Source organism: Choloepus didactylus, chromosome 4 (assembly GCF_015220235.1).
Source record: "Choloepus didactylus isolate mChoDid1 chromosome 4, mChoDid1.pri, whole genome shotgun sequence".
In the NCBI taxonomy this organism is placed as follows: Eukaryota; Metazoa; Chordata; class Mammalia; order Pilosa; family Megalonychidae; genus Choloepus; species Choloepus didactylus.
In genome coordinates, this window is record NC_051310.1 from 34308713 (window position 1) to 34334935 (window position 26223).

Here is a 26223-nt window from a genome sequence, read left to right on the forward strand (position 1 = left end):
TATATGATTAAAAAAAAAAAATAGTCCATCCAAGGCCTAAGAGATTACTAAGCATGTCACACCACTAACTTTGGACTCACTTCACCAATGCTCCCCAGAAATAAAGTCGCAGCTGAAGCTATAGTCCTTGAGGCAACAGAAAGTGCTGACATTAGCCAAAACTCACTATCACTCAAATACTATCTTATAAAGAAAATTCTTTACATCTTGGCTTTGGATTTGAATTGAAAAGCTAATAGGGATGCCTTTATCTGGGGTCCAGTAGGAAAATTTAGAAAAACTCACACCGAGACCTCACAGGAAAATGAACTAAATAAAAGAAAATGTCAAGATCCAATTTGTTAACTAGTCCAATAAATCAAAACGGTGTCTGGCCACCACATGTAAAGGTAGATTTGAAAGGAATATCTAGGACTAGATACTGTTGACTAAAGCAGAAAGAGTGTCCTTTTTAGGCCTGATCTGTGAGAAAGGATGATACCATTTTTCCTGAGATCTTGTTACAGAAGAACAAAGGAAGAATCCAGGATACGGGGTATGCCAGAAGTGGCCGGACTCATCAGAACTTGTCTTTCTGTGGGTGGAGAAAGAGCCAGAGAGACCTGGCTCCCAAACTTGGCTTCACCATTTATTAGCTGCGTGACTTAGAGCAAAATATTTAACCTTTCTAATCTCTTTTTTTAACTTGTTCATAAAATATGGGTAATGATCACCAAAAACTGAGAAAACTAAATGAAATAACCAATGAAAAGTGCTCAATGCACAGTGGGTGAGTACTTCCTACACAAGTCCCTTCCACAGTATTCTTGCCTTCCCATCTAAACAACAGCATGGGACAAACCAGAAAAGGGGACAGGATTATCTCAAAAAGTGAACAGTTTGATGACTTTCACGGTGTTTTTGGTAGTCAAGTAGTTTGCATTATTGGAGAATGCATGCTGAGCCACTTTCATTCCTTCATCAAATATTTATGAGCATCTTCCCTTTAAGAACTGCAGCCTACCTGTGAAATGGTCAAGAACAGCAGCACAAGAAGGTCAGACCAGTATTCACTCAATAAAGAGATGTACACTGGGCATGGATTGACCTGAGCAAAGGTGTTACAGGTCACTGATCTCAAAAGAGCCAGTCTGATCAATTCGACAAATGGCAACACAGCTGGTCCACATGATCCCAGGATGGAGAGGCCCGGGGTCATATCCTGTCTTTCCAGCCATCATCATACACATAGATAAAACCACTGTCGGCAGGAACATCTTTATAGAACAGCTAACATCCTGTTGTTTTTGGCTCAGTTTTTATTCAACTGGTCAAAAAAACTGTTCTCAAAGCCAATTTCCCAAGAATATTTAAAGGGTTGCTGTTTAAGCATATATTTGACATGGTACCATATTTTCACAATCTGGGAAGGCAGTAAAAATTGGATTGTCAAAAGTATGTTTTGTTGGTGGAGGCATCAAAAATTCTATGACTCAAGAGTCCTATGATCAAGATGACTTGATTGCCAAAATCCATCTTTTGAATCCCTTTTTCTCCAAGCTCAGTGGCTATTAACAGGAATCTAAAGGTTAGCTCTAGAACCTGGAAAAGGGTCTCAATTTCTCAAGGTCTCACTTTCTTCATCTGAGCTAATTATTCTCTGAAGTCCTTTCCAAGTGTAAAAATCTATTTAAAAAAAAAAAAAAAGTATTAAATGGCTGTTTCAGGTGGTTTGTGAGGGTTCCTAACTCTACAATCGAACTCTAGTAATACAATGCAAGTACATGCATCTATCATCCCTCGTAAAATCTGGTTTGAGAGAAACAAACTCTTGGTGATAATGCCCTGCTGAAAGACTAAATTACGCCTTGCACAAAGCAAGAAATGAAAAGAAGTTAAACACATAAATAAATGAATAAATAGAGATATTGAAGGTACCTAGAAACATAGTTGGACCTTACAGGTAGTAAGATGGAAACGAAACCATGAGACAGAAAGACTTAGAAGCAATGGTATGCTCCTGGCAGAGCTCCATAAGGTGGAAGAACAGGAACAGCAACTGGAAAAATACAGCAAACCCCATCTCTGGATTATTGGTGTCCCCTGAAAGCATCAATGCTCTGTTTAAGCCAAAAATTACTGGGAAGCTCTCAATTCCTGTTTACTCTAAAACAAATGGGAAAAAAAAGTACCCAGCTTATTCCTTGTAAGTTAGTCCCCAGGGAAGGCCAGGAGTTAGTGGCAGGCAGAGACACACATACACGCTACACAAAATCATGTCTGATGGAAGGAGGTTAATGAAGTACACAAATCCCAGGGCTGAAAGGAAGCGGAATTAGAACCACAAAAGCCAAGAAGACAGTCAACAAGTTAAGAAACTCCAGATGCACTCAGTTTATTAAAACTGAACACAAGTTGGGGGGCGGGGGGGGCCACAACCAATGAAATAGACTTAGCGGGGATTTCACTGAGACACAAAAAGTCACTGCTTATTTCACATTGGAACATTTTATTGCCATTAAGTCCAAGAAACTCATAAACTTTCAAAAGGCAATCAGGTAATAAAATAAAAAGGAACCATTCAAAAAAGCTTTTGCAATTATTTCTAAAACAATTTTTACACCAAGGGCTACCAAAAATGTACCCTCACATAAAAGCCAAGTAGATGTGGAAAACAAACATTAATTTCTCTAATTGGATAAGGTTTTGAAGTTGGAGTTATGTTCCTAGTCCTCCCCACCCCCACTTCCATCCTCAAACAGTTTGCAATAATTCTAAGAGCTATTAGATCCTTACCAAATCAGATCCATTGAGAAGTCTAGTCTCAGGCACCAAAGACAATTAAAACAAGTACCATTTATTCATTCAACCAACAGTCCCTGAACATACTCCAAGAGTGAAAGATGCTGCATGCAACGGAGGGATAGAAATGAGAGAGACACTATTGCTATTCCCAAGGAGTTTCCAATCCAGTTGGGGAGAAAAACAAAAATGGATATCAGACAACATGACAGGTGTTACAGCTCTGGTCATAAGCCAGAGCCCTTGGTGGGTGGAGGAGGCAGGGGAAGATGGGAGACTAATTTTGGCCAGAAGAGTTAGGAAAAACTTTACTAAAGAAGTGATACTTGACTTTTGTCTTCAACACGCTAGTGATCTGTGAGGTAAAGTAACATGAGAAAAGCATTTCAACACAGCATAGCACAGGTGCAAATGCAAAGGATTAGGAAAGGACCTAGTAGGTCAAGGGGAATGGTGAAAGGTTTGTTTTAGCAGAAATGGGGTGAGACAGGAAAAGGAGGCACAGTGACTATTAAGACTTCAAGAAGATAAGCTCAGGGATTACTGAGAAAGCGTACATGTTCAGAAAAGAATATAATGAATTAGGTCTAGAACACCATGGACACAACAGGGTACTTTGTTAGGAAAGGCTTCTTGGAAGAGAAGCAATGTGGGAGCTGAGTCTTAGAAGACAAGCAGGAACTTGCAAGGTAGACAAGAGGAGAGTTTTCTAATTGGACAGCAGAACTTAGAGGCACAAAAGCATGGAATGCTCCATGGTCTAGGATGGTATAGTCAGATTATAGGGTATAATAGGGGAAATGGAATTCCAGAAAAGACAGCTGAAGCTAGACCCTTAGAAGACGAAGGTCGTTTCAAGTTTCTATTCTATTCTTGAAGCGTTAGAAGACACGAACAGATTTGCATGTTAAAACAATATCACAACCTCTTCTTTTCCTTTACACTTTTAGGTCATGATTTATCTCCCATCTTCTATCCAGAATTTCAACAATTCCTTTTGTTTAGTGCCCCTCAAGTAAAAACTGTTATGATAACCCATTAAAGAGATCAAGAATTACAATGTCAAATTTAAGGAATAGTTATAATTTTTATTGAGTACAAAGTAAGGACCAGACTTTGTGCCAGATGCTTTACATGCAGCTTTCTCCTTTAATCCTCACAGTCCTATTCGGAGGTAGGTACTATCATACTGACATTTTACAGTTGAGGAAATGGCATTAGTTTGCAACTTACTGAAAATGGCAAAGCTAGTAAGGGTGCAAGTGGGTTTCAAATTTAAGTCTGTCAGGCTCTAAAGCCCATGTTCTTCTCTGTTATCCTGCCTCCTAGGCAAGCCATGACTTTTATATTCTTACTACTTATATTATTCCACCCCATGTTTTAATGTCCTCCCCATCAATGACCTTAATGTGTTTTAATAACAAGGCCTAACACCTGCTGAAAGCCAGTGTGACTTCACAGAGATTCATACTGGCAATCCCTATACAGTTCATATCTACACAGAAAGCAAATTTATACAGGCAGCCTCAGCGCTACAGTCACCGCTAATGGGTCAACAGGTAACAGGTTTTTTGATCCAGTGGTTGTGATGGTTTATTACTCCTCTCTGTGGTCAGGGAATTGGGGGTGAAATCAGGAGGGAGGAGGAAGAAAAAGAGGAGAAATAAGAAGAGGAGGATGGGGAGAAAAAGAAGGAGGGGGAGGAAACCACCAGAAAGAAGACTAAAACAAAAAGGAGTCACTGGAAAATGGGAGAAAGCACACACTGGTACCAGCCAGAGCTTCTTGGAATAGTTCCCAGTCTGGCTGCCAAAGAGCTCTGGAATATATTTGTTAAAGTCAGGTTCCTGTACAGTCCATTGCAGACTTTTTCTGATTGCACTTTGACAAAGACACCCACATTTTATTTCCAATCCCTGCTTCCCACACAGAAAGCTGGTTACTCTTCAGGGGACTTCCAACTAAGCTCACTACTGGCCTCTTCACATGGCATGGTTTATAAGCTTAGAAAGAAATAAACATCCACCACATAACTCTTACTCCTACAATCACTAAGCCTCACTACCCTAGCATCCCATTCCAATTTTCCAAGATTCTCCTCACAAAACATGTTAAGCTTCTGCAGTGTCCTTACCAAAACAACTACTGCGATGAGGAACAAAGGTTTTACAGGCCGTAGCAATAGCTAGTTCAGCAGAGATTATGGTCTTAATGATCAGGTCTTCTACATGGGCCATCAGTGCTGCAAAAAAAAACAAAAGAAAACCATGAAGGGATAAATACTAAAATGCACAGATTAGAGGTACTGGATCCCAGAATACAATATAATTCAAATGCATGTGTGCTCATTCAAAAAGTCTCCTTATGGCAGTCTTCCAAATGGGTGCTGGAGGGGCAGGCATACCTGTAAGCAGATAGACACAGTCAAGAACATAGGTGCCAGGGGATGCACTCAGGTGGCCTCGTACAATGAATGAGACATAAAATAGCTCCCTCTCTCATTCTTTCCCCATCACCCTTCCCTCTGAGGAGCGAGATAGACTATTTTGGCATACAGTTTCCCATTCTGCTCAAGGCTCAGCAAACAGTGCCCACTCTGATCCCAAGCCCTGTAAATAAACTCCACTCTGCGCATTCTCCCACTCAGGAAAATGAATGAGAGATTAATTTAGAGAAATTTGAACTCAGGGCCAATATGGAGACCAACAATTTGTTACATAAAAAGCTGAAAATATATTTTAGTTTAGCAATTCGACATTCAAGAAGGATTCACAAGAATTAAAGGCAAAAGTTATGCCCTCCAAAGTAGAAATAAGAAAAGGGACTTTACGGGTCATGGAAAGCCTGTTCCCCCATCTTGGAAACAGCAGGAAAAAGTAACACTAGGAACAGTTATCCCAGTAGACATCTCAGTATCACTATCAGAATGAGAGACAATGACCAACCCCTGGCAAGAGACAAAGGAAATACTGTACAAAGAAGAAAAGAGAATAAAGAAAAAGTCCTGGTACTCACCAGTAGTATCTCTGCCTTCTTGTTTCAGGTACCTAAGCATAGCACTCATGCTCCATTTGTTCCCATAATCCTCCACTTCAGGATCATCACAACTAAAACAAATTAGTGGATTAAGGTTATGTATGGGAATAAGCCTTGCTTTAGAAACAACATTCTTTACACAGGGCCTTCTTGTCCTTTTAAGTCTTTACAAAATTATTCACTTTGCTAACTTCCACTCACCTACTTTGTCTTGGTCCTGTTTGTCATGTACCCCTTGTACCAATTTCTTCAATGGAAATGAAAATGCTTATAGCTTGCCTTATTGAGGGCTGAAAGGGTGAATAAGGCAAATTCTTCCTTAATCAAACAATTATGCATTATAAAAGAGTGGAAGAAACAAGTGAAAGAATATAAACAGATTTAAGAAGGGTTGCAATAAATTAACAGATTGAAACATTTGGAGGTACCAACCTAGCCTTTTAGGTAAATGTCACATGAGGCCACAAAACAACCTTTGATGCCATTTTCAGAGCAAAACCAAATCTTGATGGGCTAGTGCGCTAATCTAATGTAGAATTTTAATGAGCTAACCCAGCATGGAATTGCATTTGCATCTGAAGCAAACTCCCTCCTCTCTAGTGGTAAGACACAGTCTTTTTTGATACCTCTTAAGCTATCACTGAATGGGGAAAGTGCTAGAGCAGCAATAAAAGTGATGTAGTACACCACTACTATAGCAGCCCAACAGCAAATGGGGCAGACTCCCACCAATGTTGGAAAAATCTTGCAATCTGCAACTTGTGTTTTGCAGCTGTCCCCTCATTCCCAACCACCACCACCCCCTCCACCAATAACATCTTCAACCAAATCCAAACACTGGCCACAGGATACTAAATTAAATCTATAGATCTAATGGTTTCAACAACTATTCCATCATTTCCAGATTCCTTCCTTCCTTCTTCCCTCCCTCCCATTCTCTCTTTCTTTCTTTCCTTGGACCTGCCAGGCATCTATTTTAAGTCTGAGTAGAAAGTAACTGTTTGGGTTTCTTTATTATTTTTCCACTTTCTGGCAAAATTGTCGGGATGAAAGAAAACAGAGCAGAAAGAATATTTCCACGCAGCTGGGCTGGTACACTGAATCCTTTTCAGAGATGGCCTCACTGCTTTCTTTAACTTTTTCCTGGATTTTCTTTTTTCCTGATTGTACACGTGTTTTAGAAAATTCAGAAAATACATAAAAGCACAGAAAATAAAATAAAAATCACTCACCCATAATCCCACCACTATAGTTAAGCACTATTAACAGTTTCGGTGTATATCCTTCCAGTCTTTTTTTTCCCCTCAGCACAAATAAACAGCTTTAGATCTCTTATATATTCAAACAAGAAGTTAAGTTGCATACTGTCTGGTAACCTGCTTTTCCCACCTAACAATATGCAGCAATGCATATTCCTATCTCTGATCCTACATATATCCTTCATTATTTCTTAAGGTTAAATTCCTAGAAATGAAATTGCTAGGTCAAGGGGTTCAAATGTCTTTACAGCTTTTGATACATTTTTGCCAACTGCTGACATGACCCTATTCCTTGACTTGTAAAAAATTCCATATACCTATTAAATTCCCACTCCCAAGTCAAGCGAGGGAAGACAATGAGGAAAATGAAACTTGTAAAGGCATATTTTGGTAGAGAAAAGGGGCACAGTAACTGGGCAAATAATGGAGCAGCAGCAGCAAATAAGCCTTAAAACTAAATTAAATGACTCTGACAGCTTGCCAGAAGTTACACAGACGTAAGGGTAAAGTCATCCTCCAGGGCAATGTGTTGGCTTTCCACCTCTACCACAGCCACATTGGACACTGACATCTCTGGCTCCTATCTCAGGCACAGCCAGTACCTGACATAATCTCCACTCTTCTTATTCACACTATAGTTGGTCAGGTGCATGAACTGGTTCCGAATGTTCTTGGCTCCTTGATCGTATCGCACAGTTGCAAACCTGATAGAAAGGATAGAAGTTAAATGTCAGGGACAGAGTTTCAGGAAAATACAGGCTACAAATGAGATAAAAGAGATAAAAATAACAAAGGGAGGACAATATCATTATCTAACAAATACTGAGTGCCTATACAGTGTCAACTATCATGCTGTGTCTTATATATAATATAACATTTAATTCAATCTTTAAAGTATGAGGTAGGTAATACTATATTTAATTTTTCATATAGATGTGAAAACTAAAATGTGACCAAGAGAAATTAAGTAACTTGCCCCAAATCACACTGACTCCAAAACCCATGTTCTTAACCACTATGAGATGCTGCTTCTCTTAGATAGAACCTTAAACCAAGAGTAAGAGTGAAAAATGAAAACAGTTATTCACAATCTGGGAAACTGTATGTAGGATGCTGTGGATCATGGGCACCAGCTGGTCAACAAACACCTACTGAGTGCCCACACAGCATTTGGAACTGTGGTATTCTAGAAACCATATTAAGCAAAAAGAAAAAAAAGGACAGTATAGCAATATATAGCTCAAACCTCACATTCAAAGAAATAACAGAACTGATCTATAAAATTCATTTTAAAAAATGACAATCATGGCAGCATTGACAGCAGACAAAGTCTAGGCCTGCAGAACAGCATAAACATGGCACAGTGCAGGAGGCTAATTCCCACATTTGGAATGAAGGAAAGAGGGATTAAACATGGAGCCCACTGAAAACAGGGCAGCAATTTGATACCCTGGACTACTGTCAAAAGAAGACCAAAGAATAAAATATATGCATCTCTGACATTACTCTGTAGGAAGTAACTCAGGGAAGAGAAAACTTTCCCATGATGCTAAACATCAACAAAAGGCCACTCAAGTCGAATGGTTATGGTAAATATCAACCCCTGTTTACATAACACTATAACCATATCACCCTACACAAACATGGTTTTCCCAAGAGGCACATTCAAGTGTATGAAAAAAAAAAGCTGTAAGTCCACAAGTTTATTTTCATGATTTACAAATTATTTACATATGCTTACCCAGACTATGAAGTCAACATGAATTTTTACCACATTAAAGGTCAGCCTTTAAAATTTTTCCTCTTCCCTATTCCTTTCACCCACCCACTATCTCCACTCCCCAATTCCCTGGACTAGAAATCTACAAGAGCCAAAGAAAGGAAAGTGGGGAAAAAAAAAAAACTAAAATAAAATAAACAAAGATGAGGAGAGGAAAAGGGATGTGGGCAAAGAGAAAATGTTGACTAGGCATGTACGGCTAAGGGACAAGTTTGAAGAACATTATGTCTATGCTTGAGAAGAAACTAGGGTTTTCCATAAACTTCCAGTAGTTATCACCTAACTTCCAGCTATATCACTGCACGGTGAGTAAACTTTGACTTATATATCCTGATTTTCCTCCTACAGAGACTCTCCCACAAGTGGAATGGTCATTCTCTGAATTCTTGTCAAATGCAAAGGGGGCCCATTTTGGCCCCACAGGGGTGGCCTGCCTCATCCAGACATTACCTCACGGTGACAAACCTCCTGCCGTCCTCTCCCCTAAAAGAATAATAAGTTAGAGGGAGGAGAAAGGTTCTGCTTCAAAGGAAGCAGCTTTTCATCTCTCCTAAACTCAAGTACCTGATCTAATTTGGTCAGCAACATGAAAAGACTGGCAGAGGCCTGGTGGGCGAGGAGATTGGCTACATACAAGGGGCTTGAGTATATACACAAATTATGCTGAAGATAATGGGAGCCAGCTATCTCACTGTTGGAAAAGAGAGGTATAAATATAGAAACGGAAAAGGCCGAAATGAACCCTGTAGTTTTGAACTAGAATTGGAGGTATTAGTATGAACTCCTTTTCAATATACAGAGGTAGAGAAATAAATAAATATAAACATGTATGTATGTGTATCAGTATGTATATACACATATGTATTTCCTAGATCCACTAAGAGGACTTGAGAACAGAGACACCCAGTAGCAATAACCATATCTAGAACCTGGGTCTTGATTTCTAAACACTGTTCTCCATCAAAAGCAACCAGTGCTCCAGGGCTGGGGCAGAGAGAACAAGATAATCCTGAAAAATCTACACTAGAAAATAAGGAAATAATCAAAAAATGGTGGAGACATGTCCAAAGGTCACAAAAGCCAGCTTGAAGGAGCTCCTACTGGCTAAATCTGGGATAATTTGAGCATCAAAATAAATCAGGATAGTAAAGGATTATAACCCATTAAATAAAACAGAATCCTTGAGTCCACATTGGTATAAATGAATAAATAAGAGAAAGCTCTTCCTTGGAGTAAAATGGCAAATGATAAAAGGAAAAGGAATGATAAAGTTAGAAAATGTCATTTGGCAACCATCACAGTCATAATTTATTCACAAGAAACATAAGTGGATGCTAAAATTATTGCATGAAAATGAGATGAGGAACAAAATTTTACATGGTTTCAAAGTGTCTCCTCATAAAATACTCATTACAAAGGGGAGGACAAAGTAACTTTACAATGGAGGAATCTGGCAGACAACAGTCTTAATAAAGTGGTCAACCACGACTAGATAGTCATCATGTGCTACCAGATAGAATGCAGTTAGAAGAACACAGCATCACTTTTGTGGTATTCTGACCCCCACCCCCAAAAAACAGCATAACCTGGGTCTAATCATAAGATAATATCAGAAAAACCCAAATGAGGGACATTCTACAAAATAGCCTGTAATCTTCAAAAATGTTAACATCATGAAAGTCAAGGGAAGACTGAAGAACTGTTCCAGACTGAAGGAGACTAAAAAAAACATGACAACCAAATGTATCATGTGATCCCAGACTGGATCCTTTTGTTATAAAGAATACTACTAGAAAAATTGGTAAATTTTGAATGGGTCTCTACGGGAAGGAGAAAAGGCAGTCCTTCATACTATTCTTTCTTATATTCTTTCTAAAGTTTGATATCACTTCAAAATGAAAAGTCTCAAAAAATTGCTCAGTTTCAAAATAAAAATCTAGATTTTTGGCTTCCCTTAAAAAAATCAGAAGATCTGGCACACTACCACATATAAATGACTTGCTTGCACTGAATAGTAGACGCTGCTATGGCGGGGCATGGGCACTCCAGCTCTCCAGTGTCCACCTGGCCAGCTTCCTTCAGGGAAGGTCCTTGTGAGCATTAAGGGTTATGATGCCCGATTTAGACCTTCACATATTATCAAATTTCATCCTATTTAGGTCTGAAAGCTTCAAGACAATTTCTTTATTAGCAACAACCTAAAAGAGATAATTCTCTATTAGGTCCCCCCAAACCAAGTGTGCAAGTAATTGCCTTAAAACAGACTGAAATTTATATGTTTAATTGAGTCTTGAACCTTCCTCTAAATGAGATCAAATTTAGGAAAAACGCTAATGTCCTAGCCTCGACCTTTAAGCCAAAAACAAGGTGGGGGTAGGGGCGGGCGTCTCTACTTTCTTTGCCAAATCTGAAACCCTGAATACCATTTCTCATCCTTAATGAATACAGAACTATAAGCCCAAACTTTGCCCACACTAAAAACAGAAATGGAATATGTTTATTCTGACAGAAATTCTGAACAGCTATACTTCCTTTCTGCCTTTTAATGTTTTTCATTGAGAATCAAGACAATGGTAAGAATCTGTCTAAAACTCCTGTGTGTCTAGGTGAAGAAAGGATTTGTTTTAGGCTTATGGTAAGTATTTGATAAATGTTAACTGAAATTGTACCTGAGTTGCTTGTTCCAAGATCTTGACCAACATGGAACCAAAACGGGAAAGAAAGTAAGGAGACTTTGTGGGATCTTTAAACTCTCTTACCCCTGTTCAACAACTCTTTTGTTCATCTAAGAACATAACACCATCATCAGAGTCATGGACAGTCCAGATGTATGTGATGGTTAATTCATGTGTCAGTTTAGCTAGGTTTATGGTGTCCAGTTGTTTGGCCAAGCACTGGCCGGCTTATAACTGTGAGGGTATATAATAGATGAGATTTGCATCTATAATCAGTTAATTGCATTTACAATCAACAAAGGACATTGCCCTCAGCAACCTAGGGTATCTCCTCATCCAATCAGTTATAAGTCTTAAAAGCCAGACCTGAAGATTATGGATGCCGGAAGAAAACTTTCTGCCTGAACTTTGGCACTGGCTCTGGCCAGGACTGCTAGCCAGCCAGCTTTCCCTGGGGAATTAGGAATAAGGACTTCAGTATCACCTTTATTTGAGTTTCCAACTTGCAGCCTGCCCTACAGAGTTTGGACTTGCCAGCCCCCATGGTCATGTAAGCCAATTCCTTATCATAAATCTCTTAATATGCACATATCCTGTTGGCTCTGTTTCTCTAGAGAACCCTCAATAATACAATGTAGGATGGTTATAAACCCCTTTTTTGGTTGTTATATCTTCTAACAAACATTCGCTGCAAATGTACAAAGAAAAGCGAAGACCAGTCCTACGGAGACCCTGGCTGTGGCCCATCGGTCATCTCTCAGCAGGTGTAGCCACTCTGAGCCAAAGGGGCCTGCAGGATGAAGAGACAGCACCTCAGGTAGCCTTGCCAGGAGCCACTGGGTTTCATTCTGGACTGACCCAGAAAAATCTTATGGAAGAGAACAAGAGGCCCAAAAGCCCTCTGATCTGCTGTCAACCAGCTGCAGCAGGGAGACTGCCAAAGTGCTGCAGTGACTAGGCAGCACCCTACGGAGCCGTCTGGGAGGGGATTACCAGCCTGATCCCCTATCTTTAGAGCCAGAAATGACTCAAACTTCACAAACAGCAAGGGCCTGCCAAGGAGGGTGACAGTGAGCACTGGAGAGGGTTTTCTCCCCCTTAGTTGTGTCTCTTTCCCCCCTCACACTGCTCTGGTGGATTCTGGATGGTGTGCAGCCTGTGAGGTAATCTGAATTCCTTGGCAACCAGCAAGTACCTTTCTTTCAAAACCACAGGAATCCAGCAGAGAAAAGGTAAATATCCCTGCGGAGCCAGTGTTAATTAGCAAGGAAAGCTACTGAAGAAGGAACTGGGGGTGGGGAGGAACGGAAAGGCATTATAAATCCTTTGGGGTCTTTACTACTGAATTTCTACTGAATAATATGGTTGAGGCAGAAAAAAGCAGTACCAACTGGGACCTTCTGAGTGCCCTCTCCTCCCACCTCTACAGTATGGGTAGAACTCTCCCAGTTCCCTGGATAGGCATTTTCATTTCCCCCTAGTTGCTAGAGCTACATACCCACTGCGTCTCTGACAGTACATGTGGTTTTCAACTCAATTTTGTTATAATTTTTTTTAACTTTTTATTTTTCCTGTTTCAGCGAAAATTTGGCTATTAGCTTTGTCTCAAAAAGGGCTTTGTCAAATCGCTTAGACCAATATTGGATTCACCCAACTGCAAAATCCAGGACAAAGTCTTTTGTATTCCACCTCTGACAGGAAAAAATCGATAACATTTTGGTAGAGAACGGGACCCATCTCTGGAAACTGAGTGCCTCTGCTGATGCAAAACAGCAATGGAGACATGAAACTCAAAAGTGGGTGGATCTCTGGGGGGCTACTCTGAGAATCAAAAAAGCTGGACCCAAGTACCAGAAAGACAATTTTGCATAAATACCTCAATATTTTAACCACATACATTAAAAAGGAAAATAGTGAGAGTTTTCCAACTTCCTATGTTAATAAAACAACAAGGACAACTGAAAGTGCTCATCTATCAAGAAACTAGGATTTTTTTCTACAGTAAATGTAAGAAGGTAAAGAATCTACATAAATTACCTATTTCGCAAAATTGTCTTGTGAAATGAACTTCATCTTTCTGTCACCTAGCATTGATTTGAGGCCCAAAACAGAAGTGGTATGGGATGAGACCCTTCCTTTCTAAAGAAGGAAACCAATTACATTTGCTTCCAGTTCTGTCTCTTTAGGAAAGATTACAGTTTTCCCATTTAAGCCTCAAAGTAAAATGACCTAGTGATCCCCTCCCACACTGATCACCTTCAGTTATGTCTACATGAAACACACATGACCCAGGATTACTAGAAGCTGCAGATCTGGAGATGCTATAGACTATTATTGAATGTAATGACACAGTTGAGAGGATTCTGAGGATTAAAACAAAGCAAGTAAATGTCAAGATACACAGTGAGCTAAGACACAGGAACTTACGCACACTGAAGTCACTGGACACAGACGTGTCCCTCACAAGACCTGGCAACGAGCCTGTCATATTCCCAGGAACCATCCTTTTATGACACTTTCATAGTCACCTATGCTTTCAGGTAAGCCTAACAAAAGCCCTGAAAATTCTGGTTCAATTTGGTCTAAAGATAACTCTGTTATCATTTCCCTAGTCAAGTCCAAATTGTGGTAAGACATAGTCAATTCCCAAGCAGTGTGCTGTTTTCCAAATGATTCAGCAAAAAATCATCCATTGGTGTTTTTTTAATACTCAGTTCCTGTTAGAGACAAGAGAAGAGTTATTCAATTCAGTGGATTCTGACTTCCAACACACAACCAGTAGCCAGTGCACTTGCATATCTGTAGTAAATTCTTAAATAAATGTTGGCAATGCTCTCATTTTGTGCTTTGAACCACTGAAGACTGAATTTTACCAATAAAAAGGGCTATTAATATTATGGGTTAAATATCTTTGGAATAATTTGTAGAACATACTTGAGAAACACTGAGCATAACTGCTGTCTTTTCCCTAGTCAAGAAGTCCAATCTGTGGTAGGATGTAGTACATTCCCAAGCAGTGTGCAGGAGACCAATGGGGTGAGGATGAGGGGAGGGGAGAATGGAGATAGTCAAGATACAAAAGAGGTAAAGCTCACCTCTGAAGTATCAGAAGTCTCAGATTATAAAAATGAAAAGTCCTAACACCTTACACACCTGAGTAGAAGTAAAGGGGTATATTTTTACCTTCATTTTGTTTCTAGGCTTTTATCCCCAGCACCTTCAAAGTATGAGAGCACATGTTTCTATAAACACTGTAGAAAACTTTCCTGTGAAACCCTGAATAGTTTGTAGTCAGTTTGTGCTCAAATGCTGGTACAGTCCTTTATCCAACACCTGATGAAAAATGATTAGGTTCTCTCCCTTCTCAACTTGCATGGAAACAGAGGTCATAACTACAGAACTTTGGTAGGCTCCAGTGTCTCCAGGACTCAACCTCATACATCTTAGTCAAGACTATGACAGGTTTACAAATGCCGTCACTGCCACCTAGAGGTGAAGGGAGGACATGGCTCACAACCAGCTAGAATCTTCGATCATTCTGATTCTACTCACAGAAGACATTAAAAATTTTAAGTATATGAAATAATTAAAATACCATTCAAAAATAACAATAATAATTGTCAGAGTACAATACATACGTCAAAGCACCTATACTTAAATAGGTAGCCTTTTTCTATTCATAGACTCTCCCAGCTTCAAAGTGCATTTTCTATAATATACAGAGGTACAGAAACCATGATTTAGCTTGTGTTGACTGCTCACAGATGCAAATCAGCTCCTCAGTTGCTTTGCTCTACGAAAGGAAGGTTACTATGCATAAAAAGAACCTTAGGGCAAAACATTTGGTAAAAAAAATATACATATATATGTTAGCTTTGTGGGAGAAAAAAACACAAGCATAGCAGAGTTATGTACTAACTTCTAACAATTTAAAGGCTTTATAAAAACACTATCACCTGTAAAATTCTGTAGATATGGGAAGCAAAACTTCAAATTATTATCACTTGGACCTAATTTTTTAAGTAAATCACATTACCTTAAAACTAAAAGTACTTCAAGAAAAATAGAACAATGTATCTATAACCACTGTAAAGTATATTATTGCAGGTTTAAAGCAATAAGCAGCTAATGCCCCTAAATAGCAGAGGACATGAAAACAGTTCGGGCCTTAAACTCAGGAGTCAGATCCATGAGTTCAAACCCCAGCTCCACCACAAACAAGCAGGGAACCTCAGAAAAGTGAGTTAAAGTTCCCTGAAGCCTCAGTTTCCTCAACTGAGGATTAAGATAAATGCCTGCAGAGGGTGAAGGACGATTTTGACTGTGTTTTGGAACTTTAGCTTTTGGATGAGACCAAGGAAAGAGATGCTTATTTGGTGCACAATATTTATCTTCTACAGCAGATAACTTGTACTGTTGGTTTGTTCAAACACCATGATTGCATGAACTTTGAATAGGAAGTGAGATCTAGTAGGTTTGTGGAGGTTAGTGTGAAATAGCGCTGCATCCCAGAGTAATTTGGGCAGAGAAAAAAAAATATTTGCAGGGCCCCCTGAGGAGCTGGAGTAAAACATCGAAGTGTTGAACGTCCCCACCTGGGTTACTACCGATATTCTCACAAACATGAGGATTGACAATTTGGTATGCTGGGCCCTCGATCTTGGGTCTTGCCCTTGTGGGGCTTGTTGCTGAGAAGGAGACACTAAGTCTACTTATAATTGTGTCTAAGAGTCTCCCCAGAGAACCTTTGTTGCTCAGATGTGGCCCTCTCTCTCTAGCTAACCCAACTTGGCAAGTAAACCCACTGTCCTCCCCACTACGTGCGATCTGACTCCCAGGGGGGTAAATCTCCCTGGCAAAAAGATATGACTCTCGGGATGACCCTGGACCCAAGATCGTGGGACTGAGAAAATCTTCTTGACCGAGAGGGGAAGCAAAATGAAACAAAATAAAGTTTCGGTGGCTGAGAGATTTCAGATAGAGTCAAGAGGTCACCCTGGAGGGCACTCTAATGTACTATATAGATATCCCTTCTCAGGTTTAAGTGTAATGGAATAACTAGAAGGGAATACCTGAAACTGTCGAACTGTAACCCAGTAGCCTTGGTTCTTGAAGACGATTGTGTAACTATGTGGCTTACATGGTATGATGGTGTGATTGTGAAAACCCTGTGGCTCATACTCCCTTTATCCAGTATACGGATAGATGAGTAGAAAAACGGGGACAGGGACTAAATGAAAAATAGGGTGGGATGGGGGGATGAAATGATTTGGGTGTTCTTTTTTTTACTTCTATTTTTTATTCTTACTTTTATTCTTTTTGGTGTACGGAAATGTTCAAAAATTGATTGTGGTGGTGAATGCACAACTATATGATGGTACTGTGAACAACTGATTGTACACCATGGATGACTGTATGGTATGTGAATATATCTCAATAAAACTGAATTTAAAAAAAAATAAGATAAATGACTGGTATATAATAGGTAAGTAAACGTGGAATTTTATTTTTCTTTCTAGATCTGTTGTGGAGAACAATGGCAAATTATCTTTATACTCTAGGTCTTCATAACAATTGTCACTGCATGAAAATATCATGTCAACCTGGATCTCTGCTGGGAAACACATATGTTTACACATGATTATTCACAAATGTGGATATGCAAATTAAATTGATCTCTGTAATCCAAAGCCCACCTGGGCACACTCGATTTTCCAGAGTTGAACATAACATAAAGAAATAACCTGATCTTAATAAACTGTTTACTGGATCCACTCTAATATTCTTTTTAAAATGTCTCTTACCTTGCCAATCCTTCTTCATAGAGATAGATGACAAGAGGGTCATAAGAAGTGACAAGCACATAGAGGCGCACATCAAACTTGAAATCTAGAAATAAACATTGGGATTTACAGAAAAATGAAGTTCATTTGTTTCCCGTTACAGACTGAACAGTACAAAGTAACAAAGAAATATGAGAGAAAGAGTCCTCCTCTCCTTATGAAACTTATACTGCTCATACACACCTTGCCTTTTAAAGATAAATAACTGTACATTATATACATATGCACAAATACTAGATATAATGCATTTGTATATAAATAGAGTACAGTTTTCATATATATTTATCACTGTATAACTTATAAGGCACTTTCTCTTACATTATCTTATTTCATCTTCAAAATAATCCTGTAAGGAAGGTAAGGAACCAGCCTCAGCCCTGAAGCCATAGCTGCCAATAATTTCACACTAGCTTAATAAAGACTCAACTACAGAAGACCATGAGAAAATTTAAACATACAGCAAGGTCTAACCCAATCTAGTCAAGGGTCAAATCACAACTCACCATCTATGAGCAGTGGGTTGTTAATGTAACGAGAGACCAGGATGTTCTCTTCCAGGGAAATCTGGTTTGGCTATTGAGTAAACAGAAAGAATGAAAGGGTAGGAGTCCAAAGGAATCCTTATAACTTATAATAAGAGAGCAAAGTTCTTAACCTTTTGAGAAAAGCTAATGTGGAAATTCTAAACTCTAGGAAAAGTTTTCTTCCAAGCTACCCAAATAGTCAATCGGCCACATCACATACCACTGTTAGTATCCAATTACAATGGGGAAAAATAAATTTACAGAGCACCTCTCACATAATAGAGCCTAAGGAGCTTTAAAGACTTACATACATGCTATTAATAGTTCTGTGCCAAGAATAGAAGAGCTACTTACAAAATAAATAACTTGCTTTTTTCCAAATGCAAAATATGATGGAAATTTTTAAATATTACCATTAATCTTAAATGAAGGCTTTCATCAAGCTGCTTAGAGAACATTTCAGTTCTTTCTGTAACAGATCCTAGCATTTCCGCTATGATATGGGATAGGTGATTCATGATTTGCTCAAGAGTATACTTGCTAAGCAACCATGTGCAAAGACTGAACTAGATCTTTTAAAGATTTCATCAATGAAAAAAAGTTGTTTATACAATAAATAATTATGAGGACTGTTGGACACTGTATAAGGTACTAGGGATACGGTGATGAAGCAAACAGATACAATCTCTGTCCTAGCCAAGCTTAAAATTTAGTAGCTCTTGCCATCAAACAGTTTAATTTTTAGGTGGATGAAGAGCAAAATATATCATTTTCAAGAACATTAAGCAGCATATCTGCAAATGTAAGATGTCAGGTTTCAGATTGAAAGCAGAGAACAGTCAGGTGGGACCAGCCAGGGAAAGTTTATCCTGGAAGAATGGGTGCAAAACTGAGGTTGGAAGCTCCCAAGCACATGGTGAAAAGGTAAAGGGACATCTTGGGGAAGATGGCAGGCACCAAGCCCAGTAGAAAGGAGGGTAGGCAGATTCACTGACCAGGGGCTAAAAGACTGAAGTGGGAAATAATGAAAGACATGATTAGAAAACTAGGAGGGAGGCACTACACTGGCAAAGGGATTTGAACCCCTGGAAAGGGAGTTTAGATTCAACATAGTGGGAAGCAGGAAGCTACTATGGATTCTTGATTAATAGTAAAATTAAAATATATGAAACAGACCCACTCTTTGTGAGATCAGATTAAAAGAAGGAAATCAGCTAGAAGTGTCTACAATCCATGTAGGACAAAAGGAATCCCAAAGGGATGTGATAATGATAATAATTACGACAACAGCTATAGTAGCAACGACAGAAATAACTATTAACATTTGCAGAAACAGCAATTAAAATTTAATAAATGTACCAAGCATTTACCATGTGTCAAGCACTGTTCTAAGTGCCTTACTAGTATGATTCCATTCAATCCTTACTCAACCCCATGAGGTAGGTATATCATCATCCACATTTTACAGGTGAGGAAAAAGTCATGCAGCTACTAGATGGAGCAGCATTCAAACCCAGGCAGTCTGCCTCAGAGGTTTAACTCTTAAGCACCATCCACACCTTTTCCCAACATTCTGACCTAAAATAACTGCCCCTCAAATTCAAAGTTTCTCTTTGCAATAATGCTTTTGCTACCTCAAATACTACAGTTGTTCATAAAATCAGGATAATTTTGTGACCCATATCATTATACACAACCATGATGAGAACCTCTGGAATGGGATAATGAGATCCCCTCTCATCTCCCAATGTTTCTATCTCAAGATCAGAACACAGAATTCACAACACATCTCTAGGCAACATATGAACTACTATGACATGAAAACTGATTCAAGTCTTAATCAACCCAATCACCCACACCATTTCCTGTCTACCTTGCCTTTCTTGATGAGTTTCTCACAATCCTTATCTCCATTTTGAGCCACCTTAGTGTCTAGGAATTGATACAATCACAGAACAAAGCAGTAAGCTGCAGGCTGTGTTTTAAAACTAAAATTAAGCAATATGGCTCTTTTCCTACTGAGTACACCTATGATTACAATGGATATATGACCACCCTAATTTCCCCCATACCAGGGAATACACTGGTAGTGATCTTCCACTCTAGGACACTTCTGATCTCCATGCCCAATTCCTCTCTTCCCTTCCTCACCAAACACCGTTATCCTTCGAGTTATGCATAACTTATTCTCTTAAAATTATTTAGGTAACTTTAATATTTGTCCAACTTTCAGTATCTCTCATTTCTATCTACTCTAGGAAATAAATTATAAATTCATTGATGAAAAGATGGTCTGAGTACAATTTCTTTGTACAGTGCTATATACTGATGAGCAACTAATAAAAGCTTTTTAATAACTACAAACCTATTTCCTTTTCATCAATCCCCAATTAACTCATTTTAAATGATTTCAATTCCAAGCACAAACAGCTCTCCTAAAACAGAAATCTGAATTGCCGAAAGTTGAAAACACCTCTATTTTTCTAATCAGACCTTAAGATTAAAGCCCCTGGAACATCGTACAGTAGAATGGTGGTGAAGAGTGTATGCTCTGGAATCAGTGAGACCTGATTTATAGTCTGGACTGTACCACTTAATAAGGAAATAATAAAAATAACTATGCCAAGGGGTTGTTAGAAAGATCAAATGAGATTTTATTTGGAAGGCACAGTGGTAGGTACATATTAAACGCTCAAGAAACACCAGCTATTATTATTATTGCAAACTCAACAGTACCTATTCTAACCACCCAGTTCGACGATTCAACAGCATTCACAGCATGCCATCTGCCATTCTACTCACAGCAGTACACTGGGTGGAGGACATCAAACTTAGGAGAGAGTCCCTATGTCTCAAAAGGGTTTAAGAGTGACAGTACCTGGCACAGAGGAGCCACCCCCTAAATATTTGTTGGACAATGAGAAAAACAGAAAGCATATGACATAAAAATATATAAACTAATAGAAACAACAAAACTGTTCAGAATTCTATTCACAAGTACAGGAGTGGATAGAGTGATGTAATCTTCTCCGGATACTTCAAAATCTCAGGAAAAATACTAATACTGTGTTTACCATGGATAATGCATGAGACAAGGATGACTAAATTTGACTTCCATAATCAAATTCATACCTTAATCAGAAAACACATCTTTTCTCTCCTTGAACTGAATATACTAAATTGGGAAAACATGGCATTTAGTCATGGTTACTGAAGGAGCTAGAGCAAACACAGCTCTGTCCCTTTATGCTGTATTTCTATAGTAAGAGTATATCATTAAGAGACCATGTTGCCAACTTCATTAGGACCCCACATTTCTCACTTCAGTATTACATAGAACTAATGCTTTTTCTGTCCTTCATCCTGTTCTCATAACGGTAAATGCTGCTATTTGCAGATATATTCCAAAAGATTATGACAATTATAGGGAATTTTTAATAAGAAGCCGTCTCATTCCAGTGGGAAGACCAGGGAAGATATTATCATTAGGCCCCTCATACCTAACCCCATCTCCCCCCAGGCCCCCACTGCCACAGTCCCTCACATACACCCACTGGTTCTGCTTACAAACCGTCCAACTGAACACTCCCTCTCCCTCCCCCTCAAATCTAAAAGGAAAGTGGGCAGCAGCCTTGGAAAGAGTTACTTCATCCAGCTGGCTAATGGGTCACATATTCCATGGGAAAGGATCCAGGTATGGAAAAGAGAGGATGGCTGGGCCTTCAGCATAAGGAGAGAGAGAAAAAAAAAATTAACTAGGAAGTTTGTAGGTCTGGGTAAAAGGTAATAAAATTCAGTTTGGGGGTGAAATAGGAATGTTTTCCCATTATGTCCACATGTCCCCTGCTCCCCTCATGCCTGCTGGCATCTTCCCAGGCTTCTGTCTGGCACCTCCACCAAATACCTAAAAGAATCAGACTCCTTCCAAAGCTTCACGAAGGGGAAAGGGAAAGGAAAAGGGTCCTGCCAAGTACTTTGATCTATGCAGGGGGTCTCTAGGGATTCAGCCCAAGGAGAGGTGGGAGGGAGAAAGAGACTCCTGCATAGCCTGCCAAACACATTCTCTTAAAGACGTGTCACCCTTTATGAGGCTCCGCAGCCAGGGAAGACTCAGAGCACAGGGTTCTCAGCCTCAACCAAGGAAAGTTTAACTTTTCTATTCTTTATGATATTGGTTTTAAAATTACAAATCACTTGGGCAAAAGAGCATTCCAAAAGAAAAAAAGTCCCAGATGACCTATTCTTTTCTCATATCTAAGAAAAAAAAAGCAAACTTCTACCACAGTTGACTTTCAAAGGCAATTCCATTCGGCAGCTAAAACACAAACCCAAATTAGTGCCGTCTATGAGATTCAAACAACACTGGAGCTCCTGGCACGGAGCTGAAGGGAAAGCTTTTGGACAAGAGACTTCATGCCAAGATCAGAGCAAAGACAATCAAGAGAGATCCAAGGTCACTCTAATAGTAAATTAGGAATAAAGAAGCAGACTCAATTCTATTAGCCTCCAGAGCCTGTGCTTATGTCACCCTTAACCCATGTTTAAGGCAGATTACCTGTTCTCTTCATCCTGGCCAGGAGAATACCATCCTAAAGATGTTTTCTGTCAAATATGTTAAAAAAAAAAAAGAGAGAGAGAGAGAGAAAGAGAGAGATCCGAGGCATATGATCAGGGTCCTATACCACAGAAGACCCAGAGTAAAAGGCCACCTGAGTGGCCACACTATCCCTGCAAAGACACAAAGGGGAAGAGAGGACAAGTAGCTCTGCCCAAGAGGGAAAGCACAAATGTCATCCTTACTTCTGCCATAAGGCCTGCCCTATCTAGGCAAGGAGAAGGGGACATGCTCTCTGACACCTACCTAAAGTGGAATCTGGCAATCAACATGCCCTTACACAAAACTCACCACCAGCCTCTCATGCAGGGCGATACTACTAGGGAAACAGTACTACACAACAACAAGGGAAATCAAAGCCAGCTGTCAATTTTATTCAGTCTAGTCTTTTGTTCATAAATATGAATATGACCCAATACCCAATTAAAATAAAGAAAACCAACAGCAGGAAAAAAGACAACCCATGATGAATAAACAGAATTAGCCCCCAAGGAAACCAAGAAAATTCAAGAACAGAAAAGAACTGTAAAAATATTTCAATCGGTATCCTCAGAAAGACAGGCAGGCAAACTGCGTCCATTAAACAACAGGCTGTTTTGTTTTTGTTATTGTTTAAAAAAAAAAAAAGCAAATCAGAGAACAAGAGTTTCTGAAAACTAAAATATGATGGCCAATATAAAAATACAACATAAAGAATGGATAATAGAATGGCTAGAGCTCAAACTGGTGATTCAGAAGACAAAGATGCAGAAAAGACAAAGAACAGGTGACATGAAGTGAAGACTCAAAATGCTTCAAAAAGAAGTTCTAAAAGCAGAGATAGAGACAATAATATGATAATTTTCCCTCAACTAAAGAAACACACTAGTTCTCAGACTGAAAGGGTCCACCAAATGTCCAGGAGGAAGATGGAAAAAAGACCCAGACCTAAATACCAGTTAAATTTCAGAATTCCAATGCTTGTTAAGCCTGTTTCTATGAGTTTAAATTTTTTTACTCCACCTACAGGTAAAGCAGAGAAACTGAATCATTTTTATTCAAGAGGATGTAAGTGTTATAAACCTCCATGATATAAAAATAATAAAAACTAATCAAACAGATATGGAATGTGGAAGGAAGGGTATGAGGTGACAAGTACAATAAATGTCAACTGGGAATCAACAAATACAATATAAGGTTGAGGAAAGAAGATACATAAATCAACTAGGTTTAGTTCCCACTACTGTTATAAGTCTAGGGAGAGAGATTAGGGATGCAATTTTACTTTATTTACTGTTGTATATGTAGTCAATTTAAAAACAACTTTTAATAAGGATATTGCAAAGAATCAAGGTGCTGATGACTTTTGGGGAAAAAAAGAGGAGGAAGAAGGGAGAAGATAAGGAGGAGGGGAGGAGAGGAAGGAAGGAAAGAAGGAAAGAAGGGCAAATGGAAGGAAGAAGCAGCAGCAACAATAGAACATTAAGGTTATTTACTTGATAACCTTGAGGACAGGATCCCACAGTTCTGCTCACAGTAGAAACTAAAGTATATGTGGGCCCAATTAATGCTTAGTGCTGAGGAATTATCATGACAGTAGGCTGAAAACAGAAAATGTACTTCTTTATCTGCTGGTGCCAAAGGCTGCCCTCCTCCAAAACTAGATCAAGTGACTTTTTAGCCATGGAGTAACTGTTGGCATTGGAGGAGGTTACTGTCAGTAGGGTGAACAGTAGCCAACTCACAGCCACCCTCAACTCAACTTCTGCATGCAGATTTCAGAAGGGAACACCTAGCTCTTAATAAAAGGGAATCATATTGACATTCAGGAAAAAGAGTGAAGTGAGGAAGAACAAACTACAAGAAAGGTTTGCCATCTGCTACATACTTACATTGTTGATCAGGTAGACGCCCCGCCCCCGAGAAGAGGCCACTGGTTTTACTATCCAAGGTCCCCGGTCCTTTGAATATGAATCTGCTCAAGATATTGGATGAAAAACAAAGGGAGGAGGGGGACAAGAGAAAGAAGGAATATGAGTTTATTATCTTAAATTTCAACAGTGGTTATCTACTAGCGTTCCCAAATATTCTAAACTCCTAAATGGCGGGCAGCAACTAAAATAACCTTTGTTTCGGGACTAGACTTAAAAATGAAAACAAAAACCTAAAATGAGAGAAGAAAAAGAAGATGGCAAAATTGCTCACATAATTTATTTCTTCCACCATTTCCTCTCTTATGAATGAGAGGATGAAAACAAAATAAGGCCAATATATGGGTGACAGTCTATGACTATCACAGCTTTCCCGAATCTTTGAGATTCTCACCTCCATTAACTAAAGGACCTCCAAAGACACCCAGCAAACAAGTGAGTGAAAAGCCAGATCTCCTAACATGGTTCCTTTCCTTAAGCAATTCCTCTGAGCTTAAACCACAAGATTGCTTTAAATCAAACAATATGAAAGCGGACAGGGAGGACGATAATTTATAAGTGATTAAAAGGTGGCATTTACTTTTGTGCCTTTCCTAGGTTCAGATTTACACTTTAAATACCTCTGAATCATGGAGGGAGAAACCAGACAACTTATACCAAGACTCCCAGAGGCTTGTATGTGCTCTAGGCAGAAGCAGATGGTTCTGCCCTCCACTTAGGAAAGGTTGGAAGACAAGGAAGAGAAAGAGGAAGAGGACTCAGGCTGGAGAGAGTGCTTAACATTAACTAGGTCCTTACTCTCAACCCTTGCAGTTCTCATGAAATATCTCAGACGGCAGCAGTAGTTGCTGTTTCAAAGCAGGGGGGAGGAGGATGAAAATTAGAAGATTTTTCTTCTTTGAAAGAAGAGACAGGAAGGGAATGGATGAGTGTGGGAAATCAAGTAAATGCAAATGTTTGTCAGAAAATCTCACAAAGATTTCCCTTTTTCCTTGCCAAGGTTGCTATGCATCAGCATATTAGCACCATTTTATCTAGACACTCTAGAGCAGAAATCTAATAAAGTTCCCCATAATTTAGGTTTCTCTCTGATCTGAGTTATTAAAAGACAAGCACTTCATCTGTGTGCTAATCTTCTTGCTCTCTGTTCCCAGATAAATACACAAACTTCCCTTCCATCCTGAATGTAAGCATGCAGTCATGCCTGCCACAGGCACAATGTTACCTCAGCTCCCTTCCCCAGTTATCTGACAGCAAGTACTGCTCCCTTTTCTTTCTTCTCCCTTTTGTTTCCCTATGATATGAGACAAATAATGTCTTCAACCTGCCCTCATCAGGAACTTGACTTTGTCAGGACCACAAACCATTTCACCAAAAGGAGAAAGAGAGGATCTTTTTGTCCACCCCTAACCCTGGCCCAATCTTCCCCTGCCTTTCCCCTTGAAGCACTGTAAGAGAATTAGAAAATAAAATTCAATGTACCACAAAGAATTAAACAGTATAGGAGCATTTTAGCAAAATTCATAACCAAACAGGATGGCAGAGAGAGAAGTTTCAGTGCTCCATCCCCCTACAGAAACTTTGAACAACCAGCAAGAACTAGCAAAATTTCCAGAAAGTTTTCTCAAAATTCCAGAAAGCAGTTAAAGGACTGCAGTAACAAGGCAAGTGGTGAATAAAAAAAAAAAGGCCTTTTAGAAGTGATGGGATCTTGTGACCTCCAGGCCAGCCCCTCCCCCTCTACTCACCAGCATGGAGCCAAGTCGGCCTCCATTCCCAGCACAGGTCCCTGATCCCAGT

General features: G+C 39.3%; 1 protein-coding gene across 15 annotated transcripts in view; it reads right to left on the reverse strand.

Annotated features, from left to right (window-relative positions):
* Positions 1-26223, reverse strand: part of TTLL5 (tubulin tyrosine ligase like 5) — a 362097-nt gene that overhangs the window by 289772 nt on the left and 46102 nt on the right. For 14 of the 15 annotated variants that reach the window (XM_037832244.1, XM_037832253.1, XM_037832249.1 and 11 more), the window contains 6 exons: positions 24385-24467; positions 17878-17947; positions 17336-17420; positions 7679-7780; positions 5797-5888; positions 4916-5023 (listed from right to left, as the gene is read on the reverse strand). In XM_037832244.1, coding sequence (XP_037688172.1) covers positions 4916-5023; positions 5797-5888; positions 7679-7780; positions 17336-17420; positions 17878-17947; positions 24385-24467 — 540 coding nt within the window. The remainder of the gene's footprint in view (positions 1-4915; positions 5024-5796; positions 5889-7678; positions 7781-17335; positions 17421-17877; positions 17948-24384; positions 24468-26223) is intronic. The other variant, XM_037832251.1, reaches the window with a different exon arrangement.